At 45.6% G+C, this 18,642-nt stretch overlaps 1 protein-coding gene across 4 annotated transcripts in view; it reads left to right on the plus strand.

Annotated features, from left to right (window-relative positions):
* The window catches only part of HAT1 (histone acetyltransferase 1), a 490,786-nt gene extending 472,418 nt beyond the window's left edge, over positions 1 to 18,368 (plus strand). For all 4 annotated transcript variants that reach the window (XM_086956126.1, XM_086956129.1, XM_086956128.1 and 1 more), the window contains one exon: positions 18,087 to 18,368. In XM_086956126.1, coding sequence (XP_086812252.1) covers positions 18,087 to 18,254 — 168 coding nt within the window. In that variant the 3' untranslated portion in view covers positions 18,255 to 18,368. The remainder of the gene's footprint in view (positions 1 to 18,086) is intronic.
* The last annotated feature ends 274 nt before the right edge of the window (positions 18,369 to 18,642 follow it).

Consider the following 18,642-nt stretch of genomic DNA (forward strand, 5'->3'; position numbering starts at 1 on the left):
GCTTGCTTTTAGTGAGGTCAAACCTTGTGGCACCTGGGTTCATACAGCTTTATCATCAATGCAACTGGTGTGCAGAGCTATCTTGCCTTCATTACTCTTCGGGTTAGTTGCCTGGTTAGGTCACTGGGAAATCTATTGATGTGTGTGTATCTTGGACTGTTTGTCACATAAGAGGCTGGAGTAGATAGAGGGCAAGTGCCGAAGGGATAGATTACTAGGCTGCGGAATCTGCAAGCTGTTTAATGGCGTTTTGAGTATGTTGACCTTTTTCCCCCTCCAGAGCCTCAGCAGAAAAGGTCAAAGTAGGCTTCCGTGCACTTGAAGATTGTTCAGGGGGCTTTGGGGTGTGGCGTACCAGTGAGGGAGATTCCGGGGGTCCAGGGGCACTGGTGGCCTTCCCACATGCCTCTTTCACTACCTGTTTACCCACTTTTTTCCAGTCCGTTGAATTTTTAGTTTGGTCTTATTGGGGACAGGAATCTCCTAATCCGCCTGTTTTAGGATTTGTGTGCCCTAGGAGCAGTCCTTTTAACTGTTCGCAACTTGGTCTTTTCATAGTTCCGTTTGCAGCCATCATTATCGGCGTTGTTCTTTGTGAGAGACTGGCCCACTAGCTCGCTTGTGGGCATCTCCCTTGCCTGCCTTGAGACTTGCAGTCCTCTATGATTGACCCTAAGGTTTGTGGAATCTCTCACACCTTATTCAGTATGGGAGAACAGGGAAACACCTCTGCTGGCATAGCTGGCTATGCAAGTTTACTCTTCACAGCTTCCTCAATACCAGCCATTCTTTGGTCAATTCTGTTTTTTGCGTTCACGGTGCTTAGGGTTTCCATTAGTATCTGGATTTGCTCTTCTCTTTTCAATTACTGTGAGGTCAGTGCAATAGGTATTGAATCTAGTGTCCTGCACATGGCTTTCATGAAACTTGGAATAGGTTGGGCAGGTGGTGTCCATAGTTCTTCGATCGCCCTTCGCTGGTAAGGTTGGAATCTACAAGGAGGTATTCTCCCACATGGCTATTTGTCTGATGACGCCTTTTTGGCTGTACATCTGCATTTTCATTATATCTCATATTGATAAGGTCCTGCACCTTATCCGGCGTATGCCTTCCCGTGCATCTAGTTGTATCCAGTTTAATATCGGCTACTTGAGGTAGCTTCAGAGCTGCTGTTATTAAATCCTGTTCTGTTAATTTCCGGACTACGCCATTGGAAGCCATCAGTTTAGGTTGCTTAGATACAGTGGTCAAGCCAGGTAGACCAGATAACTGTGGAGGCTGCTGTTGTACCAGTGGGGACGTTACAGCAGCAGGAGAAACACGAGCAAATCTTTCTCGGAAAGGGACCTAAAATAATTTATGGTGTTGGCCATTAATTGCTTGATTTTTTGGGGGGGTCTGGTCCTAGTTTCTTTTCTCGGGTACACATGGCTGCACCTCGCATAGTGCACTCCATAATACTGGCATATGATTCATCTGTTACTATCTGGCCACAGTGCCTATAATAAGGCTTATGTTAAGGCCACCTGGGCAGACTCCTCCACCAAATACATCATCAATTAATATTTCTGCGTCCTATTCACCTCCCACGTTCATCTTTAGATTGGTAGCCCCTGCTTTAGCCCTTGTCTCACACATAATGCGATTTCTGCTGTGCACTGTGCTCTGCTGTAGGATGTATTGCAATGAGTCTCTTCAGTGAGTGCCACCTCACCTTCCCTGGTACTTTGTGTCCAATGATTCCAGGGGAGTGGCACGAGCAGACTAGAAACCCCCACCCAAAGCTTCTGCTGGAATTTGCAGATTTGGCGTGTAAACACTGAGTAGCTGCTGGTGGGCCTAACAATGCTTTTGCAGCAAGGAGTGGATGTGAGCTGAGTTGAGGCTGTAGGGTTGCAGACTGGGACTATTTATGACCGGTAGTAGGATGCATAAATGCTAGCCCTGTCATCTGAAGGCTGATGGCTCCCAATAGCCCAAGTCTCATCATAGCTTGGCTGGGAGCAAACTGTCAGACAAGCAACAACAAGCAGAGGTGTGCTCTCAAGCCCCACCAACCTAATGCCTCTGCGCCTGGACCCCATTTCTATAGTAATACTTTATTCTGCCCCTCATGTAAGTATGCAAGTTGCATAGGATTGTTCCTGCGATTAAGTAGGAGTTTAACTGGGGTTTTGTATGTTCCAGACTTATAGGTTGTTTTAAGGATGCTTTTACACCTTTTAAAGCTAGTAATTTTTTTAAGAGGAGGGTTTGTGTGAGATGAATCTTCATGAAAAGATAATAAATTGGAACGTTTCCTGTATGCATCAGTGACCCTATCCTTCTAATGTCAAGGTTACATTCACTTACTGTAAACAAGCACTTCAAATAAACTCAAAAGGTGAAGGATTCAGGCCATGTGACAGTTTTCTCCTTCTACCAAAAACTCTGCTTAAACAATATCTGATTAAGGGCCTAGAAAGTGCTCCATTGGAGACCTACAAGATAGCTGGCTCAGAAACAGCAGAACCCATTCTAGATCCCCTTTGATTTAATCACAGGTATTGCTTCTGTGTAGTACTTCATTCTTAACTCAGGCTTCTTTTTGAGGCTGTATTCACACTTTTTCAAAGTGTAGTCACCACGGACTGTCTAGAGGCTCCAACCCTCATTGTTTCTTACTCCTGCCAGGTGATCTTATTGCATCTGAATTCCAAATAGGACCAGTTTGCTTGATGGCTAGCCAGGAGGTCTGGAATTCCTCTGGGACAGGCTTATGTTGGACTGGACAGTAAGGTTTCTGTTTGCCTTTCCTGCAACTCCTGAAGGTCCTACAGAACATCCTTGGTAATTCAACATGGTCATAGCTTGAGATAACTATGTCTCATCAAGTTTGTTTCTAGGACCGATTTTATCTTCTTCAGGAGGAACAACACTTCTCCCCCCCCCCTACCCCCCCCCCCCCCCCCTCCCCCCAATAGGCGATACCTTCCAATGGAATGGGGAGCGTTCTACATCCTGCTATAGCATTGCTAATCTGTATTGTTCCTGGAGTTTTTTTATCACGTTGGCTTTTCTATAGAAAACCTGGATATTCTGGCAGCTGTCAGGAGGTTGTGCACTAGGCACACATGGCTGAGGTTCTCCCATTCTGGACAGACAGAATGACAGTCCATTTACTTTCTTGCTGAATGTTATTACTTTATCACCTCTTGTAGCTGAATCAGATGTATATGTGGACATCTTCAAAACCTACCTAGAGGTAATATGGTCTTATTAGTATAGACCTAGGTACTTAAAAGTTTAGGTTGCCATCACATTTTATGAGCCTGATGCTCCGGTTTCCTCCAATTAGATGCCCAGGGTCCTGTTGAGACCTTAATCCGATTCTAGCAAACCTGGTGCATGACCATTTTCAGTTGTTGGCTTCTCTTAAATGTTATGTTGCATTTTATTTTGGGGGAATAAGAGGTGGGGCCATCTTCTCTTAGCATCTTTAAAGTTGATTTAAGATTGTGCTGTGATACCCTTCTCTAAAACCGCTTGGTATTCTGATTCAAGGGTAGTTAATGGAAATCTGCCTGGCTTCCTAGTAGGAAAAGGTTGCAGAGCAATTTTGGTACTGTTCGTTGATGTGGTTATACCTAACCACAATTGTTGGTCTGCAAACCAGTCATTATATGTAAATTGAAGTAGTTGTGCTGGGGACACGCCAGAAATGGCAGTGTCTAGCGTGCTGAAGGTTCACACAGATGTGCAGTTAAAGGCGGTCTGTTTTGTCAGTTTTGGGATAGCCATTTACAACTCGCTTGTACACCCAAAAGGTGATTTGAACCTGGTCAATTTGCTGATTGTTTTCTGTTGCTTAAGCGGGAGAAAGTTGTACTGAGGAGACAGCTTAAATATACAGAACCAACAAGAATGTTGAAAACCATTTCGAAGTCTACAGTTTTCGTGATTTTCCTACCCTGGGACTAACTTAGGTTCCTGTGGCCAGTAATACTGATCGCACAATTCCTGGTACAATCTAGAACAGCCGCTACACTACCATACGCTATTAGGACACTCAGACAGTGACTGCTCACTTCATGCCTAAGTACCAACATGTATGCCTGTAATCTAGCAGCCACACCCAGCTATGTGGAGAAGTAGCTTTGTGTTGGTGTACATGTACGTACAGCTGCCTGGAGATCTGATGAGCTGTGCCATGAAACAAACCTAGTGACGTATAGAGCCCTCTGGCACTCCACCGGTCACTGAGCAAAGCTCAGAAGAGAATAAAAGGGAAGCATACTGCCTTGGAGCAATTGTTCCAAAGGATTCAAACCATTTACATATGGTCCAATACCTGTAAGTGTATTGGCTGTTTAGTGTAGCCAACTGCCTCAAATGCCACAGTGAACGGGAGAACATGACATTGTCAACATCAGACACGATTCTGAATGTTTTCCGATAGCCCAAATTTGTTGCATCAGTTCCCATGTTGGATGGATACCATATCCAGAAGCACCTTTACTGCAGCAGAGAGTGGGGAGACAGGTAGAAGATTGTCCAGATTGCTTATTTGCCATTTAGTTACTACCAACTGTGTGTAAACCCTGGCACTTTCTAGACCTCACTGACTACAGCAGTGGTTAAAGAAGTATTGAGAATCTTATCCACGCAATTGTACCCAAAAATGCTGTGAAAAACTGATCAAGTGTGCTATGCTGCTATTTGTTCATTCAAAAATCAATAAAACTGTTAATCAAATAAGAAGTATTGAGAATAGGAAATAAATATGGCACAGTGCACAGTATGATAAGCTGCATGGTCCGTACTGAAAAATGTTCTGCTGGGGGATCTAGAATTGAAGGCCCTGATGATAGGATGAATTTGACCTATTTAGGTTTGCAAAAAATAATGAAACAAGTGCAGAGATGTCATGCCCAGAACAGGCTGCATAGCGGATACTGTGCTTGACCACATTGCATTTGTGAACTTGGAAACAGTAATACAGCTGGCATAGTGTCCTTCAGTTTGGTGGGTAACTATATAAATTGGTAGCGATGCAGCAAACAAAAGCTTCTGGACTTGGAACTAAACAAAAGCCACTAACAACAACTTCCAGAGGAAAGCCTGAGATGGAAGCAACAACTGAAAGGTCCTTCTTTCTGGCCAATCAAGTTAACTTGGTGGGCCAACGTATAGAACATGTACACACATTTTTGAACCACAAAAAAAGTGTGTGATCAGCAGTATGAGTATGACTCATGACCAACTATGAAAAGTCTAGGTTTTAAACCAGGTGAAATTGTGTTAAATGTCTTTCTATGGAGTGTGAGAGAAGGCAACTTCTGAGTAGCGTAAGTACCTAATCTGTAGAGAAGCTTGGACCAGGCGCACACTCTGCTATCAAATGGCAACTCTTAAGGGGTGAAGGACTGCAAAGCATGGGTACATTAGCAGATTGATAGTCAACTGCCCAGTGAATGTCCGGAGGCATGGTAGGCTTGCTTCAGACCAGCCTGCACATGTGCTGCAGAACGATAGTGCAGCTGTTGCAATTAAATCGCCGGTAAGGGGGGTGGGGGGGGGGTAGTAAGCAGAATAATGAGACAGTCTCTTCAAGATAAATCAATAAACAAAGCTATTCAAGAGAACAGGCCATGAACAAAGTGCAAAAATGAACAAATCACTGAAGACAAGTCTTCATTATACAGTAATCTCAATTCAATCAATCAAAATAACTTTATTCGATTCGAAAGAATCATAAAAGTATACAATTTAACATTCAAATTCAGAAATCTTATTTCATATCCAAAAGTTCATAAACAAGGACACAATACGCAGTATATCAAAAGCATAAAATCAATAAAACATTATATTAATACAAAATGATTCCTAAGTAAAATCAGTCCAATAGAACTAAGCATAGAACTACATTTAGAGACAGTTAATAATAGTCTCAAATGCTCCAAACTTCCTCATATATTCAAAGTCAGATATCCCTCTGGAAGAGTTTAATAACTTCTCTTGAAAGCGAGCAGAAAAATGTAAAGTGCATTGTTAAGTTACGTCATTACATATACAAGTGGGGTAGCCTCTCACACCAACCCCTTGATTAGCAAGGCAGCTGCCAAAGCATAATGCGTTTAGACCAATTTCATTCATATAAATCATCAGTGGTATTTCATCTCCATAGATTTCAGAGGCATAAACAATGTATCATATCAAATCAATCAATCAAATTTGTATAGCGCGCTACTCACCCGGAGGGTCTCAAGGCGCTTGGGGGAGAAGGGTCCGCTACTGCTCGAACAGCCAGGTCTTGAGTTGCTTCCTGAAGGAGAGATGGTCTTGGGTAAGACGGAGGTGGTTGGGGTGGGAGTTCCAAGTCTTGGCTGCCAGGTAGGAGAAGGATCTTCCTCCCATGGTGGCTCTTCGAATGCGTGGAACGGTGGCGAGGGCGTGGCTGGTCGATCGTAGCTGGCGGATGGGAGTGTAGAAGGTCAGGCGGTTTTTGAGGTACTTGGGGCCCAGGTCGTGGAGGGCCTTGTGTGCGTGGGTGAGGAGTCGGAACGTGATTCTCTTGCTGACGGGGTGCCAGTGCAGGTCTCTCAAGTGTCCGGAGATGTGGCTGTGTCGGGGGATGTCCAGGATGAGTCGTGCGGAGGCGTTCTGGATTCGTTGGAGTCTTTTCTGCAGTTTGGCTGTGGTTCCGGTGTAGAGGGTGTTTCCGTAGTCCAGTCGGCTGGTGACGAGTGCCTGGGTGACAGTCTTCCTGGTCAAAAAGTATACTATCAATAACGATTCCCGATTAAACAAGCAGATTTAATAAAACTAAGCATAGAACTACATATAACAGCAGTTTGTAACGATCTCAGATGCTCAAAATCTTTCATATATGTACAAGGTCGAATTTCCCTTAAGAGAGGTTTAATAAAACGATCTCTTGGAGCTTTATAAAGTGTACAAAAAAGCACAAAGTGCATTGTTGAGCTACATTGTCACATGGGCAAGGGGGTAGCCTTTCACACCAACCCCCTTGCTTTGGAAAAGCAACTAAAAAGTGCAGTGCATTTAGCCGAAATCTAATCCAATAAAAACGCCATTGCGTATGTGTGGTAAAAGATAAATAAAACTGTTGCTGTGATATAACCGCTTGATTTGGTGATTGATTGTCTTGTTTGGACAGACCTAATGTAGTACAATATGCATTCTTAATGACCATCTTGATGTCTGGTTTAATAGGATTATCATAAAAGTTTCCAAGACCAATTTTAAAAAAAGTTTCCTTTACATAACGCAGCCATGGAATCTGCATGGCCTTATCCAGATTTAGTCTTTCAAAATTTCTTTTGAAAACAGCAGATCTTCTGAGGACCGTATTTTTCCCCATTGGAGCAGGGGGGACACATGAATACTATCACTCACGAAGTCTAAACCCACCTCGGAATGACAAAAAATATTGGAGAACTATTTGGAATAGATGAAAGGCGTTTTAAAAATGTGTTCTCCATAATTTGTATTTGTGCACTTTTATGGTATCCCCATACCTCTGCCCCATAGGTCACAACTGGCAAACATTTCGATGTGTACAGTATCTTCAGTTCCGCTATTGGTTTTTGACCTAATTTGCTTGCAAAGCGGAAGAGGGCCTCTATCGATCTGCTTGTCTTTTGGACCCGGGATGTTATTAAAGGGTCCCAATTCAGTGTTTTATTAAAAAGATTTCCCAAGTAATTAAAATTTGAGACTTTCTCAATGACCATATTGTCCACAATAAATTTACATGTTTTAGTCCTATTTGGGCCACAAACCATTGTAAATGATTTTGTAAAGTTAACCTTTAAGTCTGATCCCAACATGAATTCTTTAAAAGCATTCAAACATTTTTGCATACTATTTGCTGTTAGGGTCATTAACACAGTGTCGTCTGCATAAGACAATAAGGGTTTATGTTTGCCATTTATTTTAGGAAAGTCCAAACCTTTTTTCCCATCCATTTGTGTATACTAAAAACAAAAAAAGGCCAGAATACAGCCCTGGCGGACTCCTTCAGTTGAGGGGATAGACCCAGTTTTTTCTCCACTAGGGCCATATCTAATAGCCACAGAGGTAGCAGCATGTAATCTGCGCAACAAAGAAACCAATGATTCCTCAAACCCCATGGACTCCATTAGCAGCCACAATTTCCCCCTACACACAGTGTCGAATGCACTGGATAAGTCCATAAAGGCCAGGTGAATTGAAGCACTCATGGCCTTGATGTACTTACCCATGATCAAAGCCAGATTGAGGCACTGCTCCGTTGTCCCCCTACCTTTCCTGAAGCCATATTGTGTATCCACAATGAATCCAGAGGAATTTGCCCATGTCTCTAGGCGGGCCAGTATTAGTCTCCCCAATAGCTTGCAAGAGGCATCTATTAGGGAGATTGGCCTATAGCAACAGGGGTCGCTTTTATTACCATTTTTTAAAAATGGGCACATCTACTGCCTCTTTCCAAGATGATGGAATGCGCCCCACGGTAATCACCTTAAAAACATTAAGCAACAGTGGTGCCCAAACTTCAGGATAATTTTTAAACAAATCCAAGGGTACAGCGTCAGGACCTGGTGCCTTGAGAGGGATACCTCTTCTCAAGGCCTCCTCCACTTCACCCAACGAAAGCGATAGACTAAGCTGTTGTGCAGTCTGAATATTAAGATGAATTTCATCCTCACTTTCATTTATTAATGAAGTGCTCTTTGGATTAAAGATACTAGAGTAATGGGCCTCCCAGACCTCCCCGGTTATATGCGTGGCCACGGTTTTGTTATCATGACTGAAAAGAGGGCGATTTATAACCTCCCAGAATAACCTACTGTCTCTCAAATCAGTGGTTTTCTCAAGGTAATCCCAGGCCTGCTTTTTCAGTTCTAATTTCCTTTTTCCAATGGCATCTTTATAATTTCTTCTTGCTTTCTTAACCATTGCCTTATCCCGTGGGACTCCATGTAAAGCCTTCTTGCCCCAGTATTGGAACTTTCATAGATTCACATGCTTTGTATCATTCCCCGTCGTCGGAATGGGAGCCTCGGTAAATAGTAAAAAACCATAGTAGTAAGCACAAAGTGAAAAATAGGCCTAGGCCTCATCTCATTTTGTAGCTTATCCACCTCTTTTTGTAAAAGAGACCAAATTTCTGCAGCAGCCAATCAGAGCAGCCTCACCCCATAAAACCTTCCTGAGAGAAGCTCAGAGCCTCAGATTTTCTACCGCACGTTGTGCAAGGGAGTCTCCATTGAGCTCTGCTCAGTTTTCTTCAGTTTTTTCTTCAACTACTTGGATTTTTTTTTTCTCAGCATGTCGGAGAGGAAAGCCCTTTTTAGAGCCTGTGCCACCTGCTCTAAAAAGAGGTTGTTTGTCGAGGACAAACATGAGAATTGTATCTACTGTTTGTATCCGGACCATAAACCAACAGGCTGTCCGATTTGCAGATCCTTCTCAGCCAAGACCTTGAGGGACAGGGAAGGACGTCTCCTCACATGGCTTCAGAAGATTAAGTACCGGAAAGAGATTGTCTATTCGGACAGTGAGGGCTCCTTGTCTATGGTGTCATCCAGAAGGTCTCTGAAAAGGGGTAGGTCCCCCCTTTCTGCTTCAGACGAGTCCCTTCACAAGGCCTTACCGGGGACCTCTGACAGGTCTGACAGGCCGGCTGCCCAAAAATCTCCTCACCGAGGTGAAAAGGAGAGGCAGGGTAAGCCTGAGGATCAACAGGCCTCAAAAAAGGTGAGAAAGGCTTCTACAGTCTCTTCACCTTCCTCAGAGAAAGATCGTGGGGTCAAGAAACCTTCAACCCCGGCTCAAGAGGTCGCTTCAGACAAGAAGCAGAAATCGTCGACGACTAAGCTCCCAGGTACGTCGTCTACGAGTGTTAAGAAGGACAGCTCTACCAGGGTTGTCTCGTCGACGGGCTCGTCGACGACGGCTGTGTCGACGCCTACACCGTCGACTGTTTTCAAGGCTCCGGAATCCTGCTCGTCGTCGACGAGGGTGACCATCTCCACGGCGACGACAATGTCTGCAAAGCTGCCGTCGACGGCGGTGTCGTCGACGAGAACGACTTCGACGACGACGATGTCGACGACGCCGGTTGCCATGTTGATGACGACGAGCTCGTCGATGGTCCCGTCGACGATACCACCATCGTCGACGATGAGCTTCACCTCGTCGACGACGCTTTCCTCGGCGACGAAGACAGTATCTACGTCTACACTTCCACTGTCGACACAGACTCAAAAGACCTTCCCGTCGACGACGGCCTCGTCGACGACGGCCTCGTCGACGAGGGAAATTTCTGAAAAACATGTTTTTTCGCGAAAAAGGAAACAGATCACGCCAGAGATTACGTCTCCTCGCCAGGTTCAGAAATTACCTCCTAGCCTTCTATTGGAAGATGACTCTGAGGAAGAGACTTTCAGTGAATTTGGGCAGGCCTATAGCCCTTCTGACCTCCAGGTTAAGGTGCAGGAATTTAGCTCTGAAGAGGAGCAGCTGGAACGACAGCACTATGCTCCAGAGCATTATTATGAGGAGGAACGCACTTCTACCAGGCACGTTCATCCACAACAGCCTATGCGTCAGTTACCTGAAGGTATGGTGGCAATCCCATCCACTTTAGTGACGGATTTACAACTTATGTTGCGGGACTACAAGCAACGTTTCCCGGCGCCTCCAGAAGCCCAACAAGTGCGCCCCCAGACACCTCCGCCTCAGACATTACGTCCTGTGGCAGACCATTCTTTGCCTCCAAGAGAGCGTGCCACTGCGCTGGATGTGCGCCCTCAAGAGGTGGTACAGGTGCAAGATACTGATGATGATGACGCTGCATCTTCAGATGCAGACCAGCAGGTGGATCCTGATCAGGATCAACAGGCGCCATGGAATACTGCTGACCCTATAGATCCGGACAACACCGACCCGAATAATATTACTTCGCCTCCAGCGGACGTTGGAGGATTTCACAACCTGATGGACAGGGCATCCAAAAGATTTGGTCTCCCAGTGACCACAGTTCAATCGGATTGCTTTTTATATGACTTTAAAGAACCATTCAGAAAGTCAGTGAGGTCCATTCCAATCATTGAGCATGTCTGGTCTGAGGGCTTGAAGGCTATGCATAATCCGGCCACAGTCCTCCCGGTGCTTCCGAGACTAGAAAAGAAGTACAAGGCACCGGATGGCAGTCCGGCATGTTTACCTGGCCAACCGAAACCGGATTCGGTCATTTCGCAGGCGGCCCAGAGCAAATCCAAGAATCCTTCTACGCCGATTACTACACCGCCGGATAAGGAAGGCAGGCGCCTAGACAATGTGGGCAAGAGGTTTTCAACTATGGCCAGTCTCCTGGTTAGGGCAGCCAATGCTTTAGCGATTCTGGGACGCTATGATCGGCAAATGTGGTGCGACCTGGCTCCATTTGTAGACGAGCTGCAGGATTCGTCTAAGGAGGAGGTGAAGAAGATTTTGCTCGAAGGGGAACGGGCCTCTTCGGAGGTCATTGATGTGGCAATGGATATTGCGACCACCGCATTCCGAGCACTAGCCGGCTCGGCGGTTCTGCGACGCCAAGGGTGGTTAAAGGCCACATGGTTCAGGCAGGAGGTGCAGAATAAGATCTTGGATCTCCCATACGACGGTGAGATGCTGTTTGGCAAGCACGTCGATGAGGCCCTGCAGGGCATCAAAAAGGACACGGATACAGCTAAGTCCTTGGGTACATTGCAGTATCGTAAGGTGCCTTTCAGGGGAGCTAGAGGTAGAGGTTTTTCTTCTTATCGTGGAGGAAATCAAAATCGCTACTCTTCTGGATCTCAGTCCAGCCAGACGTATAAGACACAATACTCTCAAAGGGGCTCTTTCTCTCGCCAGCAGCCTAAAGGACGTCAGGGGCAGCAGAGGAGAGACAACACCAGGAAACAATAGCGGCCAGGTGGCTCTTTCCACTGTTCCTGTTCCCTCATTCACATCTGTGGGGGGCAGGATTTCCCATTGCCTACACAACTGGATGATTATTACATCGGATCAGTGGGTCCTCCAGATTGTCAGAGAAGGACACACATTGGAGTTTCAAGACCTTCCTCCAACAAGAGCGCCGGATGCCTTCCCTCCAAAACATCTCAGGCTCCTTCATCTCGAAGCCCACCAACTTTTCACCAAGGGGGCGGTAGAGCCTGTACCCCTTTCGCAGAAGGGGAAAGGGTTCTATTCCAGGTTCTTCCTGGTTCGGAAGACAAAGGACAAGTGGCGTCCAATTTTAGATCTACGGCAGCTCAACACTTATCTCGTGAAATTGTCCTTCAGGATGGTCACTCTTCAGGACATCCTTCGTCTGCTCAATCCGGGGGATTGTATGGCGACCCTGGATTTGGAGGACGCCTACTTCCACGTTCCTATTCATCCAGCTCACAGGCAATATCTGCGATTTACAGTGGGCAAGAGTCACTTTCAATTCAAGGTACTGCCATTTGGTCTCCGGTCCGCCCCGCGGATCTTCACAAAGGTTCTAGCTCCGGTGGCAGCTTTTCTCAGGAAACAAGCTATTCAAGTGTTTCCATACCTGGACGATTGGCTGCTGAAAGCTCCATCTGTGCCAGAAGCGTCCAGTGCAGTCCGGACATGCAAAGATCTGTTCGAGCGACTAGGTCTCCGACTCAACAGGGAGAAATCGGTTCTATGCCCATCCAGGTCAGCAAGGTTCCTAGGGGCCATCCTGAACACGGACAGTTGCCTAGCCCTTCCATCGGAAGAACGCCAGACCAAACTAATGTGTTCAGCTCGTCTTCTCCAATCTCGAAAGACGCTGACAGTTCGCAAGTACAAATCACTTCTAGGATCGATTTCATCTTGCATTCCTTTAGTTCCGCACTGCAGGCTCAGAATGCGTCCACTACAAGAGCAACTGGACAGACAGTGGCGGCAAGTCACAGGATCCTTCGACGACAAGGTTGTCGTTACCAAGGAGATGAGAAAAGCAGGCAACTGGTGGCTGGAAAAAGACAATCTTTCCAAGGGCTTATCGTTCCTCCTTCCACCATCTCCCCTGATTGTAACAACGGATGCTTCCATGGAAGGATGGGGAGCGGTCCTCCAGGAGCTAAAGGTCAGCGGTCACTGGAGTCCAGTGCAACGCAAGTTCCATATCAACCTCCTGGAACTTCTCGCTATCCGCTTGGCTCTTCAAGCTTTTCTTCCGAGGATTCAAAACAATGCAGTGCTGGTTCGTACGGACAACACTACAGCCATGCACTACATAAACAAACAGGGTGGCACAAGATCCTCCACCCTCTCCAAGGAAGCCCAGACGCTGTGGAATTGGTTAATACAGAACAACGTCTCCCTCTCAGCGGAACATCTAGCGGGGACACTCAATGTCAAGGCGGACGCTTTGAGTCGTCAGAGGACAGTCTCTCACGAGTGGGAACTGGATCAGACCGTTCTGGAGGAACTCTTTGCTCGATGGGGAACACCATCCATCGACCTGTTTGCGACTCCCCAGAACGCCAAATGCCTGTCCTTCGCAAGCAGGGTTCACCATCGGGAATCCTTGGGGAATGCGCTTTTGATTGCCTGGTCAGGCGCCTTTGTTTACGCCTTTCCTCCCATTCCACTGATTCCGAAGTTGATCAGCAAACTCAAGGTGGAACCGTGCAGGATGATTTTGATCGCTCCAGCATGGCCCAGACAAGTTTGGTACTCGGAGCTTCTTCTCCTCTCCCAGGACCAGCCAGTTCTCCTACATCCTGTTCCAACTTTGCTAACAATGTCTCACGGTCAGGTTCTACATCCGGACTTGAAGTCACTGAGATTGACAGCGTGGCTCCTGAGTTCAGAGAGTTCCAGGGTTTAGATCTCTCCAAGGAATGTAGAGACATTCTGGCTCAGGCTCGAGCCCCTAGTACCAACAAGACCTATCGAGCCAAATGGAAAAGATTCTGTTTTTGGTGCCAGAAGGAAGGTTTACACCCGTACACTTCTTCTCCACACAAGCTCTTGCCTTACATGCTCTTACTGGCGAAGTCGGGATTGGCTCCATCTTCGATAAAGGTCCATCTGGCAGCCATCTCTAGATTCCGACGTTCATCTTCAGGCCCTTCCCTATGGTCAGCAAGGATTGTCAAGCAATTCCTGAAGGGTTTATTCAGGGTCTTTCCTCCAGTCCGGCCACCACCTCCGGCCTGGCATTTGAATCTAGTTTTGTCATCCCTCATGAAAGCCCCTTTTGAACCTGTGCATAAGTCTGACCTTAAGTTTCTTTCCTGGAAAGTGGCTCTTCTCTTAGCCCTGACATCGGCTCGCAGAGTAAGTGAGATCCAGGCTTTCACGATTGAGGAACCATTTCTCCAGTTTAAAAATAATGTGCTGATTCTACGGACAAATCCTAAATTTATCCCGAAGGTACCTTCGGAATTCCACCTGAATGAACCCGTAGTCTTGAAGCCATTTTTTCCAAAGCCTTCTTCACCTGCGGAAATAACTCTGCACTCTCTGGACATTCACAGATGCCTGAAATTCTACCTGGAGCGAACGAAGCATTTCAGGAAATCTTCACAGCTCTTTGTTTCCTTCAGTGCTCCACGCAAGGGTTGTGCAGTTTCTAAGGCTTGTATTTCCCGTTGGATTTCCGGTGCTATTCAATTTTGTCACCAGGCGGCTGGGAAACCTCTGCAGCGAGCAGTTCGTGCTCACTCTACCAGATCCATGGCTTCCTCTGCGGCGTTATTCGCAGGAGTCCCTATCAAGGACATTTGCAGGGCGGCAACGTGGAGCAGTGTTCACACCTTCACCCGCCACTACTGTCTGGATTCTTCTGTGAAGGAGGATGCAGCAGTGGGCCAAGCAGTCCTGAGGAATCTATTCCAATAAGTCGGTGAGCTTTTCCTTTCTATCCCGCCTTCCTATTGCATACTTTGTATACTGCATTATTGTCATATTTCATGATCCTATGTGTTCTGCTGTTCTTTACAGAGATGTGTCACATTTTCAGGTTCAGGTATGGCAAAATATGCTTTTCTTTACTGCTAGTTACTCTGATACAAAGCATGTGAATCTATGAAAGTTCCAATACTGGGGCAAGAAAACAAGTTACTTACCTGTAACTTTGGTTCCCCAGTATTGGTAACTTTCATAGATTCACATGCGCCCACCCACCTCCCCTGGGAAAGCTCACTCTTCGGATCTTGGTGGATAGCTGTATACAACGGCTACGAAAATCTGAGGCTCTGAGCTTCTCTCAGGAAGGTTCTATGGGGTGAGGCTGCTCTGATTGGCTGCTGCAGAAATTTGGTCTCTTTTACAAAAAGAGGTGGATAAGCTACAAAATGAGATGAGGCCTAGGCCTATTTTTCACTTTGTGCTTACTACTATGGTTTTTTACTATTTACCGAGGCTCCCATTCCGACGACGGGGAATGATACAAAGCATGTGAATCTATGAAAGTTACCAATACTGGGGAACCAAAGTTACAGGTAAGTAACTTGTTTTCTTCAGTAATGTTTGTGCTGCGGAGCATTCGGCATTAAACCATTTGTTGTGCGGGATACTACCCTTCCTGGCAGGTTAAGTAAGTTTGTGGCAGTGTTACAGAGAACTTCAAAATTCTGTACTATCAATTCTGGCTCAGAGGTAATCGTCAAACAAGTCATTACTTGTGATAAATTGGCTTTAAAAATAGTTTCCTCCAATGTTTTAGGGTTAATCCTATCCCATTTCAACCTAATACCTTGATTATGACTATATTTCATTGGTTGTTCAGAAGACCTTTCCCTGACACAATACACTGCAATAAAACAAGTGGGTTATGATCACTGGCAGGGTTTACTTCTATTCTAAAATCATCAATAAGGTAGACATACCTGCTAGAAACTAACACAAAGTCAATTAAGCTCATTCGTCCCCCGGCCCCTTGAAAGGTTGGGATTGGAGTGTTGGTCAACATATCGAGCATTCAAAGGTCAATTTCCACAATGATATGATTTAATGCATCGCCCTGTATGGTGTGCTTAAAGTGTGCGAGTGGTTGTTCGTTAGTATCAAATAAACCATAGACCTTGCTCCCACTATGTTGACATACAGTGCAATTAAAATCCCCCAGCCACATAATACACAGAGGAAAGTTTCTTTCAGTCACTTTGGCAATTTCTACCTGCAAGCAGTCAGTAATAGATAAGGTCTGCATGTCAACCATATTATAGTACCAATTGATTAAAAGCAAGGGGACAACAAACAAGTTAGTAATCAATCAGTTGGGGCGTGTGGTCCCTTCCTCGTCGGTCCCCACAGACCGGTCCGGTCCTTGAAACCGGTCCGGTCCTCGGATGCTTGATTCCGGTCTGGGAAAGATATGGCTGTTGTAGTTCGGACTGGACTGTTCCCATGGGGCACAGGGTCAGAGCTGATTTGCATAAAGCCATTATCTGACCCAGGGTGGTGTGGAGTGCAAAAAACGATGGATTTAGGCCCAGATCCTTGTACTGGGGTGAATGTAAGACATTGATCTACATTCTGTCCATCAAATTGTTTTTTGTAATTTTCTCCCTGAGTGTGCTGGGGTACCTCAGACGTGGGTCCCAGAGCCTCCACACCACTGGAGTCAAGCTAGCCGGGCTGATGAGAGGTGTTACCTCGAAACCGGTCCGGTCCTCGGATGCTTGATTCCGGTCTGGGAAAGATATGGCTGTTGTAGTTCGGACTGGACTGTTCCCATGGGGCACAGGGTCAGAGCTGATTTGCATATCGCCATTGTCTAACCCAGGGTGGTGTGGAGTGCAAAAAAACGATGGATTTGGGCCCAGATCTTTGGACTGGGTTGAGTGTGTGACATTGATCCTTATTCGGTCCATCACCTGTTGTGTTTGCATATTCCGCCCTAAGTGCGCTGCGGATGCCCAGACGTGGGTCCCAGGCACTCCACACCACTGGAGTCAAGCTAGCCGGGCTGATGAGAGGTGTTACCTCGAAACCGGTCCGGTCCTCGGATGCTTGATTCCGGTCTGGGAAAGATATGGCTGTTGTAGTTCGGACTGGACTGTTCCCATGGGGCACAGGGTCAGAGCTGATTTGCATAAAGCCATTATCTGACCCAGGGTGGTGTGGAGTGCAAAAAACGATGGATTTAGGCCCAGATCCTTGTACTGGGGTGAATGTAAGACATTGATCTACATTCTGTCCGTCAAATTGTTTTTTGTAATTTGTTCCAAACATAAGCAGCTAAGTGAAACGTGCTGGCAATATGGGATTTGTCTGTTATCTAATGTCTTTCTGCTGAGGCAGTTAAAACAAAATGGTCCTTCCCATTAGGAACGGGCTTTATATTGAGAAAATAAATATATGCTATGCAACTCAGATGTGAGTCCCTTGCGCATTGCACCATCAGGATTCAAGCAAGCCGGGCCGACGACGGCTGAAATGCCAGAAACCGGTCCCCGGAAGCTTGTTTCCTTCCCAGTGTAAGAATTGGCTTGGTAGTTTGGTTTGCCCTGTTCCCATCATGCACTGGGACAGGAACAGACTAATTTGCATATAGCCAGGTTCTGAACTGGGATGGTGCAGTGAGCTAAAAAACGGTGTTGGATCTAGCCCTGATCTCTTGACTGGGTGAGAGTATTCTGCTTAATTCAGAAACTCTGTCCATCACCACCCCTTGTTGTTAAATATGCAACTAGGTAGCATTGCTGATTTAGAAAATGTTTTCTAAATGCCGCCATTTTTCGAGCCCTTGTGTGGTCCACAGTGGTTGAGTGATGACATGTTGCCTTCTAGTTAAGTCAAAAGATATGAGCAGAGTTTTTAATTCGAAATTACCTTGCCACTGTTTAAGTCAAATCGTTGCTTCCCATCCACAAACTTGCCTGCACGTGCACCTGTGAAAACGTGTAACTCCGATTGCTTGGCTAATACCAACCAGCTTTTTATTCTACTGAACTGACCTTGAATGTTGGCCTGTTGTCAGCGCTTGTAAGCATCTGACTCACAGGAGTACACTCTTGTAATTACTGCATAGAAAACTGTATTTTTGATCCGGGATTATCAAAGTTTGAGTGAAAGCTAAACTAATTGCCTTTTTTTTTTTTTAGAAAAACCAAAGGGAGATGGCCAAGATGAAAAAGTGCCTCAAACCCGAAGAGTTGACGAACCAGATGAACCAAATAGACCTAAACCTACAACATAAACAGTTGGAAGATAGCTACCAGCAGCTTGTCTCAGATTACCGAAGCGTTCTAGAGCGCCTTGCACAAGCATAACCAGTCTAATTTTGTGTACAGATATTTGAAGATTTGCATAAGTAATGTGTCTAAATTGTTAATTAAGATTTCATGTAAACTTGTATTCATATTAAAACATGATTTTTCTTTGTTGCCTCCCTGTGCATCTGATTATTTTCTTAGTCTTAGAACAAATTGCCATGCTTTAATTCCTAAGACACTCGGCCATGACACTAAAGAAACAAATATTATTTCAGAGATGTTTATAATTCGTATGTAACAAATGAGAGGATTTTAGCAACGTTTGTTGGCTTCCAGTGCCGATTATTTTCTTAGTCTTAGGTTAAATTGCCATGCTTTAATTCCTAAGGCATTCGACAACGACACTAAGGAAATATGTCATATTTCAGGGATGTTTATAACAAAT

This window comes from Lissotriton vulgaris, chromosome 2_1 (assembly GCF_964263255.1).
Source record: "Lissotriton vulgaris chromosome 2_1, aLisVul1.2, whole genome shotgun sequence".
Taxonomy (NCBI): Eukaryota; Metazoa; Chordata; class Amphibia; order Caudata; family Salamandridae; genus Lissotriton; species Lissotriton vulgaris.